The sequence below is a fragment of the Sinohyriopsis cumingii genome, chromosome 6 (assembly GCF_028554795.1).
Source record: "Sinohyriopsis cumingii isolate HCF-2022 chromosome 6, ASM2855479v2, whole genome shotgun sequence".
In the NCBI taxonomy this organism is placed as follows: Eukaryota; Metazoa; Mollusca; class Bivalvia; order Unionida; family Unionidae; genus Sinohyriopsis; species Sinohyriopsis cumingii.
In genome coordinates this window covers 118,087,698-118,114,297 of record NC_142966.1, presented here as the reverse complement: position 1 = coordinate 118,114,297, position 26,600 = coordinate 118,087,698, and the positions used below count along the sequence as shown (strand labels likewise).

General features: G+C 34.3%; 1 protein-coding gene across 4 annotated transcripts in view; it reads right to left on the bottom strand.

The window, feature by feature from the left end:
* The window catches only part of LOC149797818 (prestin-like), a 97,370-nt gene that overhangs the window by 30,468 nt on the left and 40,302 nt on the right, over positions 1–26,600 (bottom strand). For 3 of the 4 annotated variants that reach the window (XM_089962818.1, XM_089962819.1, XM_089962816.1), the window contains exons 2-5: positions 4,082–4,493; positions 1,955–2,065; positions 1,147–1,364; positions 521–685 (exon numbers count right to left, since the gene is read on the bottom strand). In XM_089962818.1, the coding sequence (XP_089818944.1) occupies positions 521–685; positions 1,147–1,364; positions 1,955–2,065; positions 4,082–4,457 (870 nt within the window). In that variant the 5' untranslated portion in view covers positions 4,458–4,493. Of the gene's footprint in view, positions 1–520; positions 686–1,146; positions 1,365–1,954; positions 2,066–4,081; positions 4,494–16,640; positions 16,776–26,600 lie in introns of those variants that run through there. The other variant, XM_089962817.1, reaches the window with a different exon arrangement.

Here is a 26,600-nt window from a genome sequence, read left to right as displayed (position 1 = left end):
CAGATCGGATCATATGCGTTATATCTTGACAGAGTAAGTAGAACGAGCAATGTGGATCTTCGATAGCGTGTAGAATTTCAGGCGCTTATCTCATAAACTTTCCCACAAATTTCGAGCAATAAATATTACCCCAGTCTAGAAAACCTTACTAGTAATGTACAGATGAGGCTTTTTGAATGAACAAAATATTTCTGAGTTAAGAAATGGAGTTCATTCTGTCCTTTCTACGGTAGGTGAACGCTAAATGTGGGGGAGAAAATGTACCATAAAGAAAAACTATGTATTTGCGTTTTAAGTGGTGATGACGTTCGCGTTAGAATGGATAATAATCAGTCAATATTAATAGATTTTTCCTACACTTCATAAAGTCATATAAGCTTCATATGTGACTGTGTGTGTCTGTGTATGTGTGTATGTGTAAGCCCGAGACAAAGCAGGGCAGGAGGTGGTGGGAGAAAGAGGAAAAACAAAAGTATGTTATCGCTGATAATGCATATTCTGCATTCAATTGTTCCCTTACATTGATGATTTGAAATAGCCCATCCGCTCTAGGTATTTTAATTCCCAAAATGCTCTTGACCTGGCTGGTAGCTACGTGAACTGCCGTGCCTGTTGTAAATCCCCCAACTAAAGCGTCAGAGATGTAAGTTGTTACAAACCCAAGACGCAATAATCCCAATGCAAACTGCAAGAAAAAAAAAGCAAAATATTTATACTATTAACTTAAAACTCGTATTAGTTCAATTTCAAATGACACAATGGCTCAATGGTTTGCACTTTGGACACGTGACGAAAAGGACATAGATTCTAATCTCGCCCCTAACAGCAAAGTTTGGAAGTTTTTAAGTTATGAGACCTTGATTATAATGAAAATAGGTTAATGAAACATTCGTGATCTTTTCAATTTTGTTTTGTTTTTCAAAACGTATTCTAAATTTTAAATGTGTAACTATACTCCAAATACTGTATCTATTTTGGGAATGTGAGTTTTGAGCTTCAGTTTCTTGTTTCTTGCTGAAATCTTTAAAGAATAATGGGCCTGGAAATCATCCAACTTTTGAAATTTAGTGTCAACGTGCTATATTATTTCAGCCATTCAAAACTACTTTACATTGATAACGTCACCTTTCAATGGTTTATATATACCTGTGTACAGCCAACAAGAAAAGAAAGTGACATTGCTATTCCAATTTTAATGTCGTCAGGAAATGTAACATCATCAGCGGTGTTCGCGGCCGACCCACCGGTGTGACTGGTGTTTATGCTGTAGTTAGATGACGTATCAGCGACGGTAGTACTTTTGTACACCTCCGCAATCCTCGCTATGACGGTTCCAGTCAACAGACTGACCACAGCAACAGTCCCTGGTGGAAAAAATATATATATTGCAATTTTTTCCAACAATATGTAAGTAAATTTGGAGTGTTAACATTGTAGAAAATGACTTTTTAAAACAAACAAGGGTAAAAAGAAATATATTCGCTAATTGGTGAATTCGAAAACATAGTTAAGAAGTTGAGAAAGACAGTAGTTGATATGTAAATTATCCCATAAGAGTCAAGTACAATAATGATAATAATAATAATAATAATAATAATAATAATAATGAGGACTTTGTATAGCGCCTAATCTTTAGAAGCTCTAAGCGCTTTACAACATTAGAAAACACCTATAAGATAAAAACTTATTATGATATGATTACAAAAACAAACACCATGAAATTAGAAAACATTAAAAGCATGCTGAAAATATTCAAGGTAGGAAACGTTATTAGGTCTTTAAATTTGTTCTTTCAGTCAAAATAAGTGAGTTTTAACACAATACGCAATGTGAATTTGTCACCATCGACAAGAAAACATTTTTTTTTAAATTCAAAAGAAACCAGTTAAAAAAATAATCCAAAGCAAACATCAACAAAAATCAAGTAGTAATACCCCTTCCGTCCAATTCTTACCCGTTGAAACATGCCTGGAAGTTCCAAGTAAGAAGTATATCAAGACGGGGAAAAAAGACACGTAGAGACCAACAACAGGAGGTAATTCTGCCAACATAGCATACGCCATTCCTAATAATAATAATAATAATAATAATAACAATAATGATACTAATATAAATAATAATAATAATAATAAGAAGAAGATGATGATGATGATGATGATGATGATGATAAAAACAAGATAATGATCAAGATAAAAAGATAAAAAGCAAATTCGAAGAACGAATATTCCTTCTTTTCTTTTTTTGAAATATGGCAGTGTCGTATTGTAAATATGAAGTGACTTGGTAATCATGGTGACATATCAGCTGACTTCGTGAACATCTGTAAAGAAACTCTCTTTAATTTTCAATGCAATAAATCTAAGTAAGCTGTTTGAATTGAAATGCGTAAGAGGGGCCATAACCATATTATAATGAGCAATTGTAACTCGGTTTATTTTCACTATAAAGGTGCATATATTATCTTTCAATCCAGTAATAATTAGGGGAATTGGTTGAAACGAAAGAGTTCATAAAGCATAGCTTTTAACTCTGTTACACAAACATGAATAATGATAAGTAATTCTTACGCGGAAAGGAATTCAATCAGAGGCCACGTCAGGCATTAAAGATAAAAAAAATCTAACTCAGAAACACTAACAATCAAACATAGATTAGGTTTTATCAGTATGAAAAATCAGACTGCCCAATAAGTGACGGAGTTCTTGTGAAGAAATGGAATCGGGTAGGTCTGATAATTAAATATACAAGGAATTACAATGCTGATAATCAAATGCCGTCTATGATTACCACTCCGATGGATTAGTGGTTGTAGTGTCCGCCTCGGTGCGGGAGATCGTGGGTTCGATATCCGACCGAGTCATACCAAAGACTTACAAAAATGGTACTAACAGCTGCCTCGCTTGGCGTTCAGCATTAAGATGTTAGTGAAATGACTGGTCAGACTGGTGTCAGGATGATGTGACTGGGTGGGACATCATGCCACACTGCAGACATCTTAGCGATATGACTGAAGAATTGTTAAAGCTAAGCTAAAATTCCAACACACATGCACGCACACACACTGTCCACGATTCGTCCACATCAATCCGCAAGCCGAATCTGTCTGAAATTCAGCGATCGTTAACAGTTATTCTGATGAGTTGATTTGTAAGTAAGAACAAGGCTAACAATCAGGCGCAATAACTCCTCCAAACAATGCCAAACATGCCTATAATATAAATCAATATCAAGATTTATACAAAATTAAAGTGCAAGGCTGGATCATAAAATGAGCTAGAACTTAGACAAACATAAGACACTAAAATCAATGGCATCGTCAACATTAAGCTCCCAAAATCCTTTGATATAAAAACTAAATACGATTGAAAAGAGATACTGCACGAAAATATAAAAATGGGTGCTTTTGACAATCTCAGTGTAACTAAACTAATAAACTAAGACGTTGAACGCTGACAATCTAACTCTGCAAATATCTTATATGTAACAAGCCGCATACCCAAACTGGCTGACATAAAGTAGGCCTAATAATTAAATAAACTATTGTGTGGAAGCTAAAGTTTGAGGGTGGGTCGTCTGCATTAAAGGGCCTTAACTCCTCCAAACGATGACGTTGAACATTGAAATCAGCCTAGGCATTATAAATATCAGTGGTATACCAAACTTTACTGAAGGACATTAGTAAATAAAGGCGTTATTGTGCGGAAATGAGAGTTGCACAGACGGAAGGAAGGATGGACGGATGTAGGGACAAACAATAAAGGCCCAATTAAACATCCCCGTTTTCTGACCAAAGCAGGGAATTAAAACGAAGAAGATGAATTATTGTCAGCGATATAGTAGTGATTAAAAACATGCTAACTGGTCAAATTGACGAAAAGGTTAGCATCTGGTATAATTTTCCTGGCTGACAAAATAACAAAATACGTCAATAACAGCTATTATTACTACTACGGTTGCAAAAGAAAATTCAAAATGAAAAATATGTTATTATCATTATTATTATTAGTAGTAGTAGTAGTAGTAGTATCATTATTATTATTATTTTTTAAAACATAAACAAATCACAGAATGATAGCATTACCTTGTGGCAGTTGCATGATCCCGACCGTCGCCCCACAGATTATATCATTAGGGAGATATTCTTTCAGTTTGTACTTCCTTAGCACCTTGTAACAAGGCAAAATTGTATCTATAACTTTATTGCATCTGTCTTTTGAACACGAGCAGCATTTTTGGAACTGGTCACAGAAAACCTCTCGCAGTGGTGTGGAGTTTTTTGGAAGGAGGAAGTCCCTTCTAAATTTTGCCTCGGTTTTTGGCGGATCCTTATTTGAAAATGATGGTTTTCCATTGTCACTAAAAGCATGATTATTTATCTCATTCATGCTTAGAGAACGCAGGAAAGCTGGATTGTCCACACCTGTTCCTTGTTGATCTTCATCGGGCACTGTCACCATAACATCACTGGATTCAACCTCTGTTGATGAGCAAGGCTAAAAAGAAATTCAAAATTACATGGGAAGCTATATTAATCCAGCAAGATCACAAAACTAGGTCACACAAAAAAGGTAAGTATTGTTTTGTCATACGCGCCAGAATGACTTTATTAGTCATAATTGCTCCAAAGTTTTTCTCAGCCTCACTTGTCTAAATTATAGTCTTTCTTCGAATGAAAATACGAAATAACGCTAGCCCGTCAGACGTCAATCCTTGAGCGGGCCAGCGGGGGGGTCGGGGGGGGGGGAGGGGGGCGGGGAAGGGGAGCAGACAGTGGTATTAATATAAGACTCTCGACCACAAGGGTACTGGTTAGAGTCTTGGAACATTTCAGGCGTGATGCTCAAAGGTGTAGCGTGTAGGCAAAACACTGTTGTTGGCCTCTGAACGATATAACTATCATAATACACGTGACGTGATTGTCCATGATATGCTAGGTAGCTGCAGAGTATTAGTACAGTTGATTTACTTAAGTTACATGTTAAGATTCGTTGATTTACTTAAGTTACATGTTAGGATTCGTTGATTTACTTAAGTTACATATTAAGATTCGTTGATTTACTTAAGTTACATGTTAAGATTCGTTGATTTACTTAAGTTACATGTTAAGATTCGTTGATTTACTTAAGTTACATGTTAAGATTCGTTGATTTACTTAAGTTGCATGTTAAGATTCATTGAAGTCAATGTCATTTTCCTTAAATCAATGGTTTAACTCAGTCTGCATCATTTTTGTCAAATCCATTGTTGGAATTTATGCGCGCACATTTGGCATCATTTTTAATAACATTTTCGATCACAAAAATAATTAGGCATCTCACTCATATAATTACGAAATGTCTTCACCCATTCCCTTCATCTGACACCAACCCAGATCATCCTGTTACACTGTTATAGACTGTTAACGTTTTATTTTCATTCTTTTTAATTCACCGATGTCCAAGTTTATAAGTAGTTCATGGTGCAAAGGTATTCGATTATATCAGGAAAGCTGTGTCCGATATTTATTAACTGCTGGTATGATTTATACAGGGTCTCGAATGTTTCCGAGGAAACATCAAATGTTCCAGTATTATTAGCATGGCATCTAAAACGGATTTCTTTAATTCTTTCTTATTGACGTTTAAGCATCATATGTTTTTTAAAAACTGTAATCTATTTCACAAGAGTCACAAGTTCCACCTGGTTTATATGACTGTGGTAATCCATCCGCAATACAAACAAATATCTTATAATGTAATATACTGTTATTATAACAATGACTTTAGCTGATATATCCCCATCGAAAGAAATTTGTTGACAAACTTATACCCAAACCAGGGCGTTTTTATTTTTCATTTGCATTTCAGCAGGTTTTACCCGGTTTTAACCACCCTGAAAGTCGAGCAGTGGGCGCTATCTATTTTTATTTTATTTCTTTAAAACATTCTGCTGTTTAAGTATCCATCGAAATTTCATCAAAGGAAGAATTTTTCCTTCAACTGCTTATATTAAATATTTTCTAACAATGCGTAAATTTTAATTTTTATTCATGCTATCCTTTCGTGCCCCTTGTAATGACGATTTTCTATTTCTTGTGCGACAAGTATTCGAAGAGAACCATTGTGGATAACCGACGGTGAATTTTTTCCGCGTAAACGCTCCAGAATCTATTCATTGTGAAACCATCATGCTGTATATATCCACACATTTGTTTACAATGATTAGTGTTTGCTTGTATATATTTGTTTAGAAAAAGCAACTTGCTTTATCCTTTCCTACACCTTATTTAAATTTTACATTCCACTTAACCTATTTTCCTTTTATCGTTAGATAGTACGTGTCAGGAGCCACGGTCGAAAACTGATGGCGATGTTTTGCACGTAATAGCTCCCAAACCTATGCAATGTGAAACCATGGTGCTGCATACATCCACACATTTGTTTGTAATACTTGATGTGTATTTGTATACAGATTTTTTTTTGGGGGGGGGGGAAATCTTTTTCTCCAGTTTACTTTTTCCTTTTCAAGAAGCAACATAGGATATGTCTAACAACGTAGATATTGGGATGGTGTGGTATTAGAATTAAAAGTAGTGGACTTGCACAAAAATAACTAAATTTTTGTTCGTCAGGTTACAAAATAATTTGATAAAAAGTGTTGAACCTGTACATAATTCTGCTGGTGCTATGATCGCAAAATGATGACATCCATTATTTTACCAATGGAAGGTTTTATGGTATCAAATTTTGTCTTCTCCATTCTTGAGCGGAAAACGATATGAAAATTTCCAGCCATCAGAATAGTTTACTTTAGGCTTAAGTTTATACCTGTGGCAATCCAACTGTACATTGCAAAATGTCTTCAGAGGCATTTGTGTGCGCTTATGGAAAATAAACAGGCTTATACCAAATACATTTTATGAGCAGTCTCCCAATGCGTATTAAAGGAAAAAATCTGTATCAACACTAAGGACAAGAGATAGTAATTTTTATAGTCTGTCCAAAAATCTAACAATACATTGTCAAGAAGTGCAAACAATCAGGGTCGTGCTATTGATACAATTTTGAGAAATACGTTTTAAAAATACTTTGGAAATAGGGTAAAACGCATCTCAGATGTTTGATGGATAAAACCGGGAAGGTATCCAGGCATATAATTGCCATCGTAATTTTATATAGTATAAATACAAACTGTATAATCCAGAAGATATGGGAAGTGAGTCTTCCAATGTTACATCCATTGTCATGACTAGGGTTCTAGGCCCCAAATGTAAAAATTCTTTAGTGCACTGGAGCCTAGGTGCATTCTTCATTACGTGTGCCCCTACTTTGCTGAAAAGAATAGATTTATGTCAACTACCAACCTTCTTCTCCGCCCTTATTTAATACAAGTTTTCTTGAAGTGTCTTGAAGTGCTAATGGGAGATAAACAGCTTCGCCCAAATACATGTTACGACTAGTCGTCCAATGTGCATTGAAGAAAAAGGGCTGTTTCAACAATACGGGAGAGAGACAGTAATTCCGATAACCTGTCCAAAAATCGTACAATGCATTGTCAACAAGTGCATAGTCAGGGTATTTCTGATTACCTGTCCAGACATCATTGAATGTATTGCCAAAAAATTAATCACGTGTCAACAGCCAGGGTATTAATACCATGAGATTGCTTAAATACATTTTACGAACGCTTTAGAAGTGGCGCAAAGACGTAACTCAGATAGTTGATGCATAAAACAGATATCTTATTGAGGAATATAGACGCCCTTGTAATTTTACACAGAATAAACACAACACACCAATTAGACTATTTCTTGGGTTTTCAAAAATACTTTCAATTTTTAGAGCGCCTATCTAAATGAGACACTAACTGGCAGCTCGAGTATTTATTCGAGGCCACAGGGGCAATATTCTTTTATATCGTCCCTGCCGAGGTGCCTAGGGGCATTTTCTTTACTGTCGCCCTACTATGTTGCAAATAACAGTTTTTATGTTTACGGCCAATCTTCTTTTTCTAATTCCCCGTCTCCCCAAAAATAGTTTTGTGAAGAATTGTCTTGGTTACACGTATTTTGATGGTGAAATAATATGATAATTTGAGCTGCAAATAAACTCCCAGCGGCGCCATATTCGCCTGGCACCCCGGGGACAATTGTGTCCGTCTCAAATAACCACCACCAACCACGCACACCATCTCTTGCTCTATTATACAAGACAGGTTACTAAAATGGATATTGACTTTATGCCGCAGTATTGTTAACCGTGAAATTCAGTTTAGAAACTTAAGCCTTTGTTCACCCAAAAATGATCAAATAACCCAGTAGATGTACGAGTATTTTGGTACCTTTAAGTTTCCAAAGTCGAACATTTTCTCAATTTTCCTTTGAAGAAGAACAAATGTCTAACTATCCAATGAAAATTATCCAGAGGAGCAAAGTGCTTTTTGTTATAATTTTATATTATTCGTAATTTGACTCTCTTTAAACAATGCCTAAGTTATCTATACTCTACACAGTCTGTCCTTTCCTACACCTTATTTACATTCCGCGTGACCTATTTCAGCCTTTATTGTGCGATACATACTTTGAGAGACCACTGTCGATAGCCTTTGGCGAAGGTTTACGCGTAACAACTCCCCAACTTAAGCAATATTAAGCCATGACGCTGTATACATCCGCACATTTCTTTGTAATAATTGATGTTTGACGGTATACATTTTGTTACCAAAGATAACTTCCTTTTGTCCAGTTTACTTTATCGGTTCAAGAACCGACATAAGATATCACGAACAACGTAAATTTTGGCGTAGTGTGGTATTAGAAATACAACTGATGGACTTGCTGAAAAAAGTAAAAATCATCTCAGTTCTTATTTCTTAGGTTTAATATTACTATTAATGCAATCAGGATGTTGAGCTTGAGCTTGTGAATGTGCTGTTGTTATGAATGCAAAATTCGGACCGCCAACTCTTTGCCAGTAATTAGTTTTAAAGTATTGTCCTCGCCCTTCTTGAGCGGACAAGAATTTGAAAAGCTCCAGCCGTCAGATTCTTTTAAGGCAGTCCAAATGTACATTGCAAAATGTGCACAGAGGTAGTTGTGTGTGCTTATACAAGATAAACATGCCTTGTCTTAATAATTATTATGAGTATTGAACAAATTGTACCAGTGAGCATTTAAAAAGACCTGAATCAACATTGCGGGAGACAGGCATTCAGATAACCTGTCCAAAAATCATAGAATGTATTGTCAATACAATTTGTTCCTTGAAAACAGCCAAGGTACTGATACAACGATTTTGCTTAAATATTTTTTATAATGCTTTTGAAATGGAATAAAATCTAATCTCAGATGTTTGATCGATAAAACCGAGATGTTGTTGAGGAATATCACCGCGTTCGTAATTTTATACAGTATAACCACAACCTATCAATCAGAATATTTCTTGTTTTTTTAAATAATACTTACAATATTTTACGTGCTTTTCCAAATAATATATTCAGTGGCAGCGCCAGGGTTACGGCTGCAAGGAACAATATTCTTTATTAGCACCCCTGCCGCAGCCCCTCAGTTGCATTGTTCTTTACTGGCGCCACTGCTTTGCTCCAAAGGATAGGTGTTATGTCAACCGCCAACCTTTCTTCTCCATCCCCCTTTCTTTTGTAATAGTTATGTAAAGAATTGCCTAGGTTACACTCAGGCGAAAGTGAAATACCATGAAATTTTCAGCTGCATAAAAGTTGCCATGAACTGCTCGGGGACAATTTTACCCTTCCCAAACTACCATCACCAGCCATACACACCAATCATCCGGGTACTGAACCCTTGGATTACGAGCCGAACGCTCGCATAAATGAGCTGCCTACCCTCTCCACCCTCGGAAAGAAGGACGGAATAGGTTTTCCATAACTTAAGCCAATTCTATCATGTGGTGTATATAGTATCAAACAATCAAACAACTACTGCAACGATGTGTCTTGCTTGTGAACAATGTACATGGTGTTTTGTGTACGTAAATTCGAACAAATTAAAAGTATTTGTTATGTATAACTAATATTTTACCCTATCATACAGGTTACTACCATGTGTAAAACCTTTGTATCGCATGGTGCTGAGAAGTGAAATTCGTTTTAGAAACTTAATCCTTTTTTCCTCCAACCGATTATGATATAATACCTCAGTAGATGGACAAGTACATTTTAACCCATGGGTTTCCAAAGTCGAGCATCTTGGCCCTTTCTTTATATTCGAACAAATATTTAAATCTCCAATGAAATTTTATCCACAGAAACAAGGTGTTCTTTTTCATCATTGTATATTATTCGTATTTCTTCAAATAATGACAAAATTAGCATAACTCTGCATATATTATCCTTTCTTCTGACACCTAATTTACATTCCGCTTGACCTATTTTCCTTTTATTGTTCGAAAAATACTTGGAGGTAGCCACTGTCTTTAACCGATGGTGAAGTTTTGCATGTAACAGCACCCAAAGTAATGCAATATGAAACCATCATGCTGTATACATCAACACATTTGCTTTTTCAGACCTGGTGTTTACTTGAATATAATTTGTTTAAAAGAAGAAAAAAACCACTTTTGTCCAGTGTACTTTTCAAGAAGCCATATAGAAAATCGAGAACAACGTAGATTTTGGCGTAGTGTGTTATTAGAATTACTTCTAATGGACTTGAATGAAAATATCATCCACCTGTATTCTTGTTCACCAGATTAATTAATATTGTAAGAATTGCTTTTGAGAAGCTACTAAAGGTGTTTTTGATACAAATGCAAAATAAAGACATCCAACTCTTTGAAAATTAAATGGTTTTACTGCATTCAAACACGTATTCCCTCTTTGAAAATTAAATGGTTTTACTGTATTCAAACTCGTATTCCCTCTTTGAAAATTAAATGGTTTTACTGTATTCAAACTCGTATTCCCTCTTTGAAAATTAAATGGTTTTACTGTATTCAAACTCGTATTCCCTCTTTGAAAATTAAATGGTTTTACTGTATTCAAACTCGTATTCCCTCTTTGAAAATTAAATGGTTTTACTGCATTCAAACACGTATTCCCTCTTTGAAAATTAAATGGTTTTACTGTATTCAAACTCGTATTCCCTCTTTGAAAATTAAATGGTTTCACTGTATTCAAACTCGTATTCCCTCTTTGAAAATTAAATGGTTTTACTGTATTCAAACTCGTATTCCCTCTTTGAAAATTAAATGGTTTTACTGTATTCAAACTCGTATTCCCTCTTTGAAAATTAAATGGTTTTACTGTATTCAAACTCGTATTCCCTCTTCCTCTATTCCACATATTGACCCCATCCTTCCCCGTTCTATAATCCCCTGTTGCATGCGCTTTGGATGGAAATCAGCCACGCATGTAGACGTACTGATCTAATATGAGTAGTCATTTGAATGTTTGACGCCTGGTTGGGGATTTGTATTAGAAGTATCAATTAGAAGTATTAGAAGTATCAATTAGAAGTATTAGAAGTATCAATTAGAAGTATTAGAAGTATCAATCAGAAGTATCAATTAAAAGTATTATAAGTATCATTTAAAAGTATTATAAGTATCAATTAAAAGTATTATAAGTATCAATCAGAAGTATTATAAGTATCAATTAAAAGTATTATAAGTATCAATCAGAAGTATTACAAGTATCAATTAAAAGTAGTATAAGTATCAATCAGAAGTATTATAAGTATCAATTAAAAGTATTATAAGTATCAATCAGAAGTATTACAAGTATCAATTAAAAGTAGTATAAGTATCAATTAGAAGTATTACAAGTATCAATTAAAAGTAGTATAAGTATCAATCAGAAGTATTACAAGTATCAATTAAAAGTAGTATAAGTATCAATCAGAAGTATTACAAGTATCAATTAAAAGTAGTATAAGTATCAATTAGAAGTATTACAAGTATCAATTAAAAGTATCACAACTATCAATTAAAAGTATTATAAGTATCAATTAAAAGTATTATAAGTATCAATTAGAAGTATTAGAAGTATCAATCAGAAGTATTATAAGTAGCCATTGTTATGCAGAAACAATATGCACGGATCACTAAAACAGGGGTTAGCTTTGACAGAAACCATGTACGGATCACCAAAACAGGTTGGCTTTGACGGAAGCTATGCACGGATCATTAAACAGGGGTTGGCTTTGACGGAAACTATGCACGATCACTAAAACAGGGATTGGCTTTGACGGAAACTATGCACGGATCACTAAAACAGGGGTTGGCTTTGACGGAAAATATGCACGGATCACAAAAACAGGGGTTGGCTCTGACGGAAACTATGCACGGATCACTAAAACAGGGGTTGGCTTTGACGGAAAATATGCACGGATCACTAAAACAGGGGTTGGCTCTGACGGAAACTATGCACGGATCACTAAAACAGGGGTTGGCTTTGACGGAAACTATGCACTGATAATCAGAAGATCGGTTGGCCTTGGCGGAAAATAACATTACACATCATCGGTCAAAAAGGTCACAACAAAAATATGTTCAGGGTTTGCTGTTTCGCCTTTCAGTAGTCATCACTAACTAAAATGCGTGTACCAAGCAACTTTTGAACCTAATACGTGTTGGCACTGTAAAACACACATATATATACTTGTTTTTTGCAGTTGAAACACTCAACGACTATTTTACAGCTTCTAACGAAACTTTGTCCATTTTTGTTTTTAATTTATGTTTCTAATTTGAAGTGTTCGTAAAGTCTCCAAATTTTGTTCAGTAATAATATGGGGTATGCTTTTACTAAACACCTTTTCGTGCAATTCTGTTTTATCCGTTCACAACTGGATCAGTGTTGATGAACCTTTTTCTTTTTGGGGGCCCACGCAGATGCCCCTTCCCCATTTTTATAAAATATTAAAGTATTTTAATGTGGTTTGTATCCCCTTACATCTGTTTGTTGTGTTTTTTAATTCCGAGTATAAACAATATACATGTAGAAAATTCCCCTTAATGCTATTAATAGCGCTACTCTTTGCATGCCATAACACTTAATATGAAAAAGAACATTTGCTGAAATTAGCACTATTTGTCTCCAACAGCAGGCCCGATTAAAAGAGCCAAGACAATGCATATTTGTATTTCATTGCAAGCCAGTTGACTGGTACCCGAACATACAAGCGACATGTCAGTCTGACTTTTGACTGCCCTATTATGCCTATGCATGATATAAGTTTAATGTGTTTTTACGCTGTAAAATTAGTTAACCAAACCATACATGCTTATGGCCTCTTTTTCGGAATATCACTTATATTACATCTGACTCATTGTTCGTACATGCATGTAAATTCAAAAGCATTAGTAATATTTAATATCAACGTAACATCGTTTACTTTGATCTCTCGTCACTGGATTAGTTTTCCTCTGAATCTTATCGATAAATGCTAATTAGATATAGGTAAGAGTTTAAGAGTTTTCTTGCACGATATATATATATATATATATATATATATATATATATATATATATATATATATATATATATATATATATATATATATATATATACTGAAGTAGATTTTCTATTCTCTAAGACATGTGTAAATGACACAAACTATGACACAATGAATTATTTAAAAATACCTGTATGTACAATATTGTAATACTATCAAATAGTATAATATCAAATAGTATTTGCACAATCAATAGCATAATATTATTGCATGAATCCAATATAAAATGTGCGCAAAAGCTGGTGTTGACAAAGTGTTGGCGTTAGCAGGGTACTAACAAGGTGTTGGACCTAGCAGGGTGTTGCCGAAGTGTTGGATGTGACATCATAATATAATGTGGCTCTTCTACTCGGATGAAAAGTATATGTGGCACATAACAAGAATCATAGAAAATAAGTAATACGAAAATACGGCAGGCCAGACAAATGTCTTAGTCACTTATTACGAAGTTTCGTACTATATTAAATATCTCCTTTTTATTGAAGTGATTGCAAGGGATCGCGGAGCAGTGATGAAAATGTGATTTTTTTGGGACGATGTTCCTTTTGCACCGTAACTAAACATAATATAATGTGTACAGTTTTTAAAAAATAGCTTCCGTTTTCCGTATCTACGGATTAACATTTTTGCCTAATAAAAATACTTTCTTAATGCAATATGATTTAATGAGATAAAACCTAATCAAGGACTTTAATCTTAAATTTCGGATAATCTGTCACTTGGTGTTAATTTGCTGGGACATTTTGTAAACTTTATAATGTCTTTAATATGAAATTGCAACTTTGCTTAAGATCGTCGGAATGAGGATAAGGGTTTCCTTTTCAGGTTGCTGCTTTCAGACTGAATAAGTGACTTCTAGAGTCATGTAAATTGACAAAAGGATTTCTAAACATCACTTGAATCCCAACATTGCCTGTTCCACATCCCATCTTCTTTTTTTATCTTTTTTAAGCTTGTCGTTTTCTATTTGTTTACAATTCTTAAAATGAAACAAATATGAATAAAAATCATTCTGAGAGAGAGAGAGAGAGAGAGAGAGAGTGGTCTAAAAGCGCTCGCATATACCGATTACTGTCATTCATAACTGTCGACGTGGGTTCCAGTCTCGGGCTTGGCGAATGTATGTATATGGGAACGTTTGCCATGAGTCGGTAGTTCTTCCTAGGGTTTTGCCAGGTCCTTCCTCCGCCAGTTATTTTGGCCGCAATGTATATGCCTATCATGTGCTGGAAATGGCGTTTAGCCCCAAAACTATAGCAACAATTCTTAAAGACAAAAACGGAATGTTGGAACGGAGTGGGTAATTACGTACACGAGGTTTGCTACGCCTCGTATGAAAACAATCCAATCTATTTAGGGATCTCTTCATTGTACAGTTAAAGAGAAAATTACACAACCGAGTTAAACTTCCTTTGCCTTCAAATCCTTTCCCTAAATAACCGATCTATCATGTATCTAACTCTCTAACGCCTTTTTCTTCCCCCGAAGACTATATTATGTGTCAAAGTTGTCCCAAAATACAAACATTACCAAGGCATGTAAATATAAGGTTCAAATCAAAATTCTTTTTCAAGGAATGAATGTAATCACTGAAATTTTACAAAATGTTAAGAGACCAGAGGAAAGAATTAAATAATTGGTTAGTATTTTAAAAATTTTTGATGTTGAACCATTTTTATGCCATGAGTAATAACTCTGGGGATATGATTAATCCGATTTTTTTTTAAAACAGTACAAAAACAACTCAATTTTTAAAATCGACCCCATATTACCCCATCCTCGGCAAATAAAATGTACTCAGCTTGAGAGTGTGGTAGATAGCAAATGTCTGTTAGCAGTCATACACCGTATATTAAATTTTGGTCTCGTTTGATTCGCCAGGATGGTGATGTTGTTTAGGATTAAACGCCATTCTGAGCGCAAATTAGACTAAACATGGCGGCCAGTATAACTGTTAGTGGAAAAATCCGGGAAAAGCTCGGTAACAACCACCGACATACGGGAAGCTACTGGCAAGATTTCTTACATAACCACATTGACCTAACCAGAAACTCAAACCTATATTTACAGGGTAAGATGGCAGTGAATGCGATTACCTTAGAACACTAATACACACGAAGCCCCCAATAAAAGAGGTAATATAAGTGGTTTCTGAAGCGTCTTCATGTAAGTCCTAATATTACACGGGCAATGCGTGTGAATAAATGTACTATATTTATACGGGTTTGGTTTTGCTTGAATTAGGCAAAGTGTTGGAAATACCTGCATAAATTTGTTAATTCTGATTTGTCATCTTGCTTTTAAAGTTTGTACTATGTAAAAATTAAAGGTAATTTTCTGATTTCCGCGCGAGGAAATTACACATATTGTAAATCTTTTCAAATTCCTGAAACGTTTGTGTCAACTGAAACTATTAAAATGTAGAAACAAAACATCAAAATGTAGAAGACGAACATAAAAAGTAAACGAAGAGCATAAAATGTAGAAGACAAATATACTAATGTAGAAGAATATACATATGTGGAGGAAGAACATAACAATGTCGAAGAAGGACATACAAATATAGAAGAAGAACATACCAATGTAGAAAAATATAAAAATGTAGAAGAAGAACACACACACACACACACACACACACACACACACATATATATATATATATATATATATATATATATATATATATATATATATATATATATATATATATATATATATATATAATGGCTTAATAATAGATTATACATAATTTTTCTTAATATTATGTCCGATTATTCCATGTTAATCCAACTACTAAGACCAGTCTAGCTACTTTTTTTGTACTATATCTTCACAAGAAGAAAAGGTTCATGATGTGTCCTTTAGGTTATGCATATTTGCAGCTGTTTTACAAATATTTTGTGTGAGCTATATTCCAACGTTATGTTATACTGACATACATACATGCACGCACGCACGCACGCACAAAAACACACAGACATACATACATGCATGCATGCATACATTCATGCATACATACATACATTTGCTCTTGTTTCTGTATTAAGACGAAAAGAAAAACGGAAAGAATAAAGCATACACATACAGACGGACGGATGAAATGACAAACAAGAAATTCAGCTGAAAAATTTGTCAAAGTGGATACATTACAAAATTGTAAAGTACTTACCATGTCCTTTGTCCCCTAAATACAGCAACACTTTCTGGTAAATCAAAGACTTGGTCTGTCTATTTACCAGTGTTTATATACTTGGGGGCAAATTGAGCAATTCCGTTCCGCTACAATGAGGGTGACCCTGTACATTGACCGAAGATGTTTACTTATCCTGCTCCTGTTGACGTTGCAACCAAAAGATGTTTGTCAGCTTTTTTACCGACTATATAGGTAATGATTACCGTGTGCGTTGAAGGGGTGGGGATGGACATCATTCTTAATGTGCTGGCCCTGGCCTACAAATACTATCTGCTCAGATCTCGTCTGAAACTATTTCATGTATGCCCGTGTAGTGATAATAAATGTACAAACATACCCATGTCAAAGCAGATACGTAAAATTTGTAGTCTAAACCCTACGATTTTTGGAGTACGAAGTCCGCTACGAAGTAATTTACCCTGAATTCTTATATAAGGGCATATTCTTGAATGAGACGCATGAAGAAAAAAAATTCAGTTGATGAAATTTACTGGGGAGAAACAAAAAGAAAATTGATGTCCCTCGGGTCTGCAAAAGCAGGACCTGCCTAAATATTGTTACAGAAGGTGTAATAACTTCCCCATTACCCCAGCCTCCATGACTCAATTACTATCTCTTGATTCTCTTCTTAGAACCTAGTTTTTATTATTCATCAAGACACTGAGTTACAAAACAGTCATGGAGCGTAATGACACTAGTCTACAACCCTAGCGGAAAAGTAACTTCTTTGAATGATTTTCGGAATTTGGATTTTAAAATGATATATTTATCTTTTGGCATTCGGAAGTTAGTAAATCGAAAAAAGCCGGGACTTGAGTCCAACACGAAAGAAAGAAGTTTTAATATTGTTTATTGAAGAATAAGGCAATTTTATTTTTGTCTTCATTACATATTAGATTGATCGATTCTGGTAAACCGCTCTTCTGGTTGTAGTGATAAACTCGTAAAATTCTGGGTAGGATGCGATTTATTAATCGATCAACTTATTTATGTAGAATAAATATTGCTTTAGAAAAATGCAAAGGGTATTATATAACTAGAAATTCGTGCATGTTATCATGGACGCAAACGTTTGTGCATCGACCCATAAAACTGGATTTTAACTGCGATTTCCTTTCACATACATACATACATACATACATACATACAAGACGTTGTATTAGTCGCAATATGGTGTGACTATGTGGTCCCAACATGTAAAAGAACGATATTATCGACTCTTTATGGTCCGAAGTCACTATTAAAAAGAGATTCCTCATCCCATTCATCAACAAGACTTCTTACTTTCAAATCATATTTGACCATTTTATGCGAATTTATTTCTCCTCGTTTATGTTGCACTTGAGGCAGATATTGTATGTTTTGATACAACTTAGAAAACTCAAACCCAAAGGACTAAACAAAATATTGGCCGACTGAATTTTATACCATTTACCTGTTTCCTTAACTTTCGGCCAGGATTCATTTGTTGGCTTTGACGGAATCTATGCACGGATCACCAATAGTGGGGTTTGCTTTGACGAAAACTATGCACAGATCATCAGAGGATCGGTTGGTCTTGACGGAAAACATAGATGTGATTCCATTACATATCGTCGGTCAAAAAAGTAACAACAAAAAATATCTTCACTGTTTGATATTTCGCTTTTCATTAGTCATCACTAACTAAAATGCGTGTGTCAAGCAAATTTCGAAGCTTATCCGTGTTGACACTGAAAAACACAGATATGAACTTGCTTTATGCAGTTGAAACACTCAACGACTATTTTACAACTTCGAACGAAACTTTTTCCATTTTTGTTTTAAATTTATGTTTCTAATTTGAAATTTTCGTAAAGTCTCCTAATTTGTTCAGTAATAATATGGGGTTTGGTTTTATTAAAATACCTTTTGTGCCACTCCGTTTTACCCGTTCAGTATTGACTCATTGTTGGTGATCTGGATATTACCGGTATAAACAGCATACATGTACAAAAATGCCCCTTAATACTAGTAATAATGCTAATTTGTACATGCTATAACATTTATTGAGAACAAAATTTTCTGAAATTATCCATAATCATCTCCAACAACACACCCTATTAAAGGAGCACAGGCAAGGCATATTTGCACGAGAGTATTTCAATGCAAGCCAGTTGATTGATACCCGAACACGCACACACAGGCAACATGTCGGTCGGACTTATGACTACCCTATTATGCCTATCCATGATAACAACTATAACGTGTTTTGCGTTCTAAAACAGCAAACCAAACCAACCATGCTTATGACCTCCTTTTCGGAAATAGTACGTATATTATTTCTGACTCATTGTTTGTACATAGGTGTAAATTCAAAAACATTAGTCACATTCAATATCAACGTAAATTTGTTACCATGTATGATACAGGTGTAAAATTGTCTAGGTGAAATTATGATACAGCTGGCAAACTGTTTGCCATGTTATTTTCCTGAAGGTTTCAGATTTTCATTATTGTTTTCAACTTCCTCATCACAGTTTCACAGCCTCTCTTCAAATTTTTGACAGCATCATCACTTTCAAAATTTTGTAAATATTTTTTTTAATTGACGGTGATTTCTAATTCCGACACGTTGCTCCTTGCGAAGACAAAATTTCAATATCAGAAAGCTACTTTCCGTTACTGATTTACCAGTATAATTCCTATTTCACACCTAAAGTTGTCATAATTATCGAAACAAACTTTAATTATTTCACAAAAAATAAAACTACAATCACTTAACAGAATTTGACTCCAGCCTATGCACTTGTTGCATAATCTACAATTTCTACGCGGTCAACATAAAACATTGTGTATTATTGTTGATAGTTTGGTCTCTCTTCATTGGATTAGTTTTTTTCAGAATCCTATCAAGTAATATATATATATATATATATATATATATATATATATATATATATATATATATATATATATATATATATATATATATATATATATACTGAAGTAGATTTTCTATTCTCTAAGACATATAAATGCAAACTACGACACAAAGAATTGTTTAAAAATACCTGTATGTACACTATTGTAATAATATCAAATAGTGTTTATACAATCAATAGCAGATTATTATCGCATCAATCCAATATAAAATATATAAAAAGGTTGGTGTTGACAAAGTGTTGGCGTTAGCAGGGTACTAACAAGGTGTTGGACCTAGCAGGGTGTTGCCGAAGTGTTGGATGTGACATCATAATATAATGTGGCTCTTCTACTCGGACGAAAAGTATATGTGGCACACAAAAAGAATCATAGAAAATAAGTAATACGAAAATACGGCAGGCCAGACAAATGTCTTAGTCACTTATTACGAAGTTTCGGACTATATTTAATATACATTTAATATCTCCTTTTTTATTTAAGTGATTGAAAAGGGTTGCGAAGCAATGAGGAAAATGGGATTTTTTTTGGACGACTTTTCTTTTGTACCGTTACTAAACATAATATAATTTGTTCAGTCTTAAAGAAAATAGCTTCCGATTACCGTGTCTACGGATTAACAACTTTTGCTTAATAAAATGCTTTCTTAATGCAATATGATTTAATGAGATAAAACCCAATCAAGGATTTTAACCTTAAATTTCGGATAATCTGTCACCTTGATGTTAATTTGCTGAGACATTATGTAAACTCTGTTACTATATTGTCTTTGATATGAAATTGCAACTTTGCTTAAGATGTTCGGAAATGGGGATAAGGGTTTGACTTTCCGGTTACAGCTTTCAAACGGAATAAGTGACTTCTAGAGTCATGTATGTTAACAAAATAATTTCTTAGCATCATTTGAAACTCAACATTGCCTGTTCCCCACCCCATCTTCCTTTTCTCTACTAAGCATTTTGTATTATATTTGTTTACAATTCTTAATTTAAAACAAATATGACACAAAAAGTAGATCTGAAAGAGAGGCCTCTTGTGGCCGACTGGTCTAAAAGCGCTCGCATATACCGATCACTTCCATTTCATATCTGTCCGCGTGGGTTTGAGTCTTGAGCTAGGCCTATATGGATATATGGGAACGGTTGCGATGAGTCAGTCCTTCTTCCTAGGGTTTTGCCAGCTCTTTCCTCCACCAGTTATTTCTACCTCCATGTATATGGCTATCGTGTGTTGAAAATGGCGTTTAGTCCCAAAACAATAACAACAATTCTTAAAGACAAAGACAGAATTTTGAAATAGAGTGGGTAATACTCTACATGAGGTTTACTATGCCTCGTATGAAAACAATCTAGTCTATTCAGGGATCTCTTTATTGCACAGTCTGAGAGAAAATTACATAACATAGTTAAACTTCCTTTGTATTCAAATCCTTTCATCATGTATCTAACTCACTAACGCCTTTTTCTCCCCCCGGGGACTATATTATGTGTGAAAGTTGTCCCAAAATAGAAACAAAAAGAAAACATGTAAATATATAAGGTTGAAATCACATTTCCAATTAATGAATGTAATCGTTGAAATTTTACAAAATGTGAAAAGACAAAGGGGCAGAATGAAATAATTGGTTACAATGCCATACTAAGATGTGTTAATTCAGGACAAACATTATTGTATGTATATGTTGACCAAATGTTGACTGATAAAACTGTAACCATGATACCATTATACTGCTAGTTGACTATCACAACAAAAGCAACCAGAGAGAGACAGAGACAGAATGGTTTCACATGACCATTATTACCGCATGTAAACTATGGTGGAGTTAGAAATGAGAAAATGTACACATGGGCTTCCTTTATTAAGCAATCTTTTCGCTAAAATCATAACGGCCTGAAATCGATAAGTAGAATGTTTATTTCCTTAGACATAACTCGAACTTACTTGCAACATTAACTTGCACACCTGTAAGCCGATTACCTGCGATGTGCAATTGCTTAGATGCATGATTATCAAATCTTGCTTTCAAAGCAGTCGAATTATTATTATCGAAAAACTGATGGACGCAAGAGTAAGCATGTATGTACGTATTTATGTACGTTTGTATGAACGTACGTACTGGACCTCCTTTTGGTCGAGCTGACTAACAGCTCGCCTTTAGCCATCACCGCCATATCACCTCTGGTTTGGTCAATGTTGGTAGGTGAGAAGGTTTACCAGTAGCTTCCTGAAGGACGGTGGTTCTTACCAGGGTTTTTCAAGGTTCATCCTTCCCAAGTTATACTGACCGCCATGTATAGTCTATCCTGCGCTGAGAAATTGCCTTAAACCCAAAACATACATACATACATACATACATACATACATACATACATACATACATACATACATCTAATCACAAAATAACCCTGCTAGTTTTAGATTGAATGTTCAAATACGTCTTAACGTTAGGAGAAACACGTTAATGGCATTCAGAGGTTCGATTACTTTAAAGTTTCCTTGCCAGAGACTTTAAAGTTGAAGGACAGATAAACATACATTTTCTCGGAGAGCTATTGAACGTTTTTTAGATATCGGTCTAAGTATTGCTGCTTCAGCATCGGTAATTTTTATAGTGTTTTTTTTATGTTGAACCATTTTTGTGTCATCAGTAATAACTCTGGGGATATTATTAATCCGATTTGAAAAGGGGTACACAAACAACTCATTTTTTTTTACTGAGCTCGTAAATGTAACAGATAGCAAATGTCTGTTAACAATCATACACCGTATATTAAAGTCTGGTTTCGTTTGATTCGCCAGGATAAAAACGATGTAGGTGATATTCTTTTCGGATTGTACGCCATTTCTCAGCGCAAATTAGACTATACATGGCGGCCAGTATAACTGTTAGCGGAAAAATCCAGGAAAACCTCGGTAACAACCACCGACATACGTGAAGCTACTGGCAAGACATCTTACATAGCCACATTGACCTAACCAGAAACTCAAACCCATGCGGACAGGGTAAGATGGCGGTAAATGTGAGTATCTAAGAACACTAATACACACGAAGCCCCGACAAAAGTGGTAATATAAGTGGTGTCCGAAGCTATAATTATATTGGATCTGTGTTGGATGAATTAGGCAAAGTGTTGGAAACACCGGTATAAACTTGTTAATTATGATTTTTTTCTTCAAGATTTAAAGATTGTAAGATGCAAAACAATCAAGGTGATTTTATGAGAACATAAAAAGGTAGAAGAAGAACATAAAATGTAGAGGAAGAACACATAAATGTAGAAAAACATATAAATGTAGAAGAAGAACATAAAAGTGTAGAAGAACATACAAATGTAGAAGAAGAACATAAAAATGTAGAAGAACATAAAAGTGTAGAAGAACATACAAATGTAGAAGAAGAAAATAAAAATGTAGAAGAACATAAAAATGTAGAAGAAGAACATAAAAATGTAGAAGAACATACAAATGTGTGTGATTTGGATTTTTAACGTAGCTTTAAAAAATTTCGGTCATATCGCTACGATGTCTGCATTGTGACGGTTTTATAGCGATGCCTAGCATTGGGGCATCATGCCGCATACATGTAGCATGATGTCTCACCCAGTCACATTATCCTGAAACCAGGCCGACCACTCCTAACACTAATGCAGACCGCCAAGCTAGGAACCTGTTAGTACCATTTTTGTAAGTCTTTGATATGACTTGTCCGGGGATCGAACCCACGACCTCCCGCATCCGAGGCGGACGCTCTTACCATTAGGCCACAAGAGCGGTAAAAAGGTAAATGACAATGTAGAAGAAGTACATACAAATGTACATACGAATGAAGAAGAATAACATTGCAGATGTAGAAGACGAACGTAAAACTGTACAAAGGGAACATACTTATGAAGAAGAACAAACAATGTAGAAGAAGAACATAACAATGTAGAAGATAAACATACAATTGGAAACAAAAAACATGCAAATGTACAAGAAAATACAAATGTAGAAGAAGAACATAAAATATAGAAGGAAAACCCACAAGTGTAGAAGAAAAACACAAATGTAGAAGAAGAAAATACAAATGTAGAAGAAAAACACAAATATAGAACAAAAACATTCAAATGTAGAAGAAGCACATAAAAATGTAGAAGAATATACAAGTGTAGAAGAACATAACAATGTAGAAGAACATATAAATGGTAAATTTAAAAAAATGCAGAAGAAGAACATACAACTTCAGAAGAAGAATATGAAAATGTAGAAAATGAACATAAAAATGTTGAAGAAGAATATACAAATGTAGAACAAAAACATAAAAATGTAGAAGAAGAATATACAAATATACAACAAAAACATAACAATGAAGAATAAGAACATACAAACGGGAAAGAAAAATAAACATGTAGAAGAAGAATCTAAAAGATAGTAAAAGGACATAAAAATGTAAAAGAACATAAAAAATGTAGAAGAAGAATCTACAAATGTAGAAGAAAAACAGGAAAATGGAGAAAATGGACATACAAATGTAGACAAAGAACAGTCAAATGTAGAAGAACATAAAAATGTTGAAGAAGAGCATACAAATATAGAAGAACATAGAAATGTAGAGACAAAACATAAAAATGTATTTAAAAAAACATAAAAATGTAGAGGAAAAACTTAAAAATGTAAAAGAATAGCATAAAAATTTAGAAAAAGTAAGATACAAATGAAGAAGAAAAACATCAAATTATACATGAACAAAGCATGTAGAAGAAGAACATCCAAATGTAAAAGAAGAATATGAAAAATGTAGAAGAAGAAATTTCAAATGTAGATGAAGAACATAACAAAAGTTGAAGACAACAATTGTACAAGATGAACATACAAATGTAGAAGAACATAAAAATGTAGCAGAAGTACATACAAATGTAAAAGAAGAACATGCAAAAATACAAGAAGAACATACACATGTATAAGAAGAACATACAAATGTATAAGAAGAACGTACAAATGTGGAGAAAGAACATACAAATGTAGAATAAAAACATAAATGTAGAAGACGAACATATAAATGTAGAAGACTAACATACAAATGTGGAAAAAGAACATATAAATGTAGAAGAACATACAAATCTAGAAGAAAAAAACTACAAATGTAGAAAAGAAAATACAATATAGAGGACGAATATACAAATCTAGAAGAAATTACAACTGTTGAAGAAGAATATACAAGTGAAGAGGAAGAGCATGCAAATGTAAAAGAAGAATATACCTATCTAGACGAAGAATGTATAAATGTGGTATAATAACATGCAAATGTAGAATAAGAATATAAAAATGTAGAACAAGAACATATAAATGTAGAAGAAGAAGATAAAACATAGAAGAACGTTAAAATCTAGAAGAACATAACAATCTAGAACATAAAAATGTAGACGAAAAACAACAATGTAGAAGAATGATATAAAATTGTAGAAGAAGAACATAAAAATGCACAAGTGCATAAAATGTAGAAGAAGAACATAAAAATCTAGAAGAAGAACACACACATCAAGAAGAAGAAAATACAAATATAGAAGAACATAGAAATATGGAAGAAAAACATACAAAATGTAGAAGATCAACTTATAGAAGTAAAAAATAAAAATGTAGAAGAACATACAAATGTAGAAGAAGTGAATAAAATGTAGAAACAGAACACACAAATCTAGAAGAAGAGCACACACATCTAGACTAAGAAAGCAGCAGGGAAGTCGTACAGACCAGGTGGCTCAGATAATTTTAAGCCTCCCACACAAACTTTCTCCGTAGAAACCTCAGATTTCAAAAATAAACCTTCCTGCGTAAATTAATCATTAAAATTTCGCCCCGGGATGCATTTTCAGGCATAAAAAAAAACAACAAAATTTAGGGGGGGGGTATTGTAAAATTTGTTTGTGATTGTAAATTCCGACTGCGGATACTAATTTTATTTCACATTAAAACAATATCGTTGAAAATAAGATGAGTCGAAAAGTTAGCACAGTTGGAGAGCCTCAATCTGCTAGATTAGCGCGAGAGCAATTAGCGGCATTAAAGAAGTTCATTCCGACGAAGCGATTATTTAAGAAAAATGTTCGTGGTTACGAAGATATGCAACATGGAATTTCAGAAACTTCGGCAAAATGGTTGAAGCCAGTAACCGGAACAATTGAGCAGGTTGTATATGGCGACGAAAAAGATCCAGATGCTAGAAAACGTGGAATCTTTCCTATGTTGAAAGGTATTGAGGATCAATCACGAACATTACCCGAGCGATTAGCAATAGCAGCAGCGGCGCAACAACTTGCAATTACTGATGGAGGAAAACCTGGAGATGGAAAACCGGGAGGAAGAAAAATCTCAATGATAAAAGGGAAGTTTAATATCGATAATTTAAGAGAAAATTTCACCGATGAGGGATGGGAAATAATATCGCAGCCCCTCTCGACATTGTATAATATAGATGAGATTGGCCAATTTGCGGAGGAATATTTTAGTGGTCGAACTGAATATTTGACTGCAGTGGGGAAAAAAAGATATGCAACTCGCGATAGTTGGTATGATATGGTATATAAAATTTACACACAAACAACATCAATAAGGAAGACAACGGATCCGCGTTACAGAAGGTTTTTAGGAACAGCAAGAGATACACAAAGAGATATTGCACAAAGGGAGAAAGACAGAAAACAACAGGAGAAAGACAGAAAACAACAGGAAAAAGAAGAAAGAAAACAACTGGAAAAAGAAAGAAAACAACAGGAGAAGAAGGAAAAAACTAAAAAACGAGGGAGAAAAGAAACACCACAGGAAGATATTCAACCACAGGAGCCAATATTTCAACCAGAGGAATTAGGAGCTAGACCAAAAGAGAGAACTCCGCCTCAGAAAAAAGAAAGAAAATCGAAAAAGAAAAAAGATCAGAGTGATGAACCGATAATTGTTCACGAATATGAATCATCACCGACTAGTGGTTCGCTTAAAATTAATACTGGAATACCTGCTGAAAATTATTTGGATGAAAACATGTTGCATTTAACTCGCAAC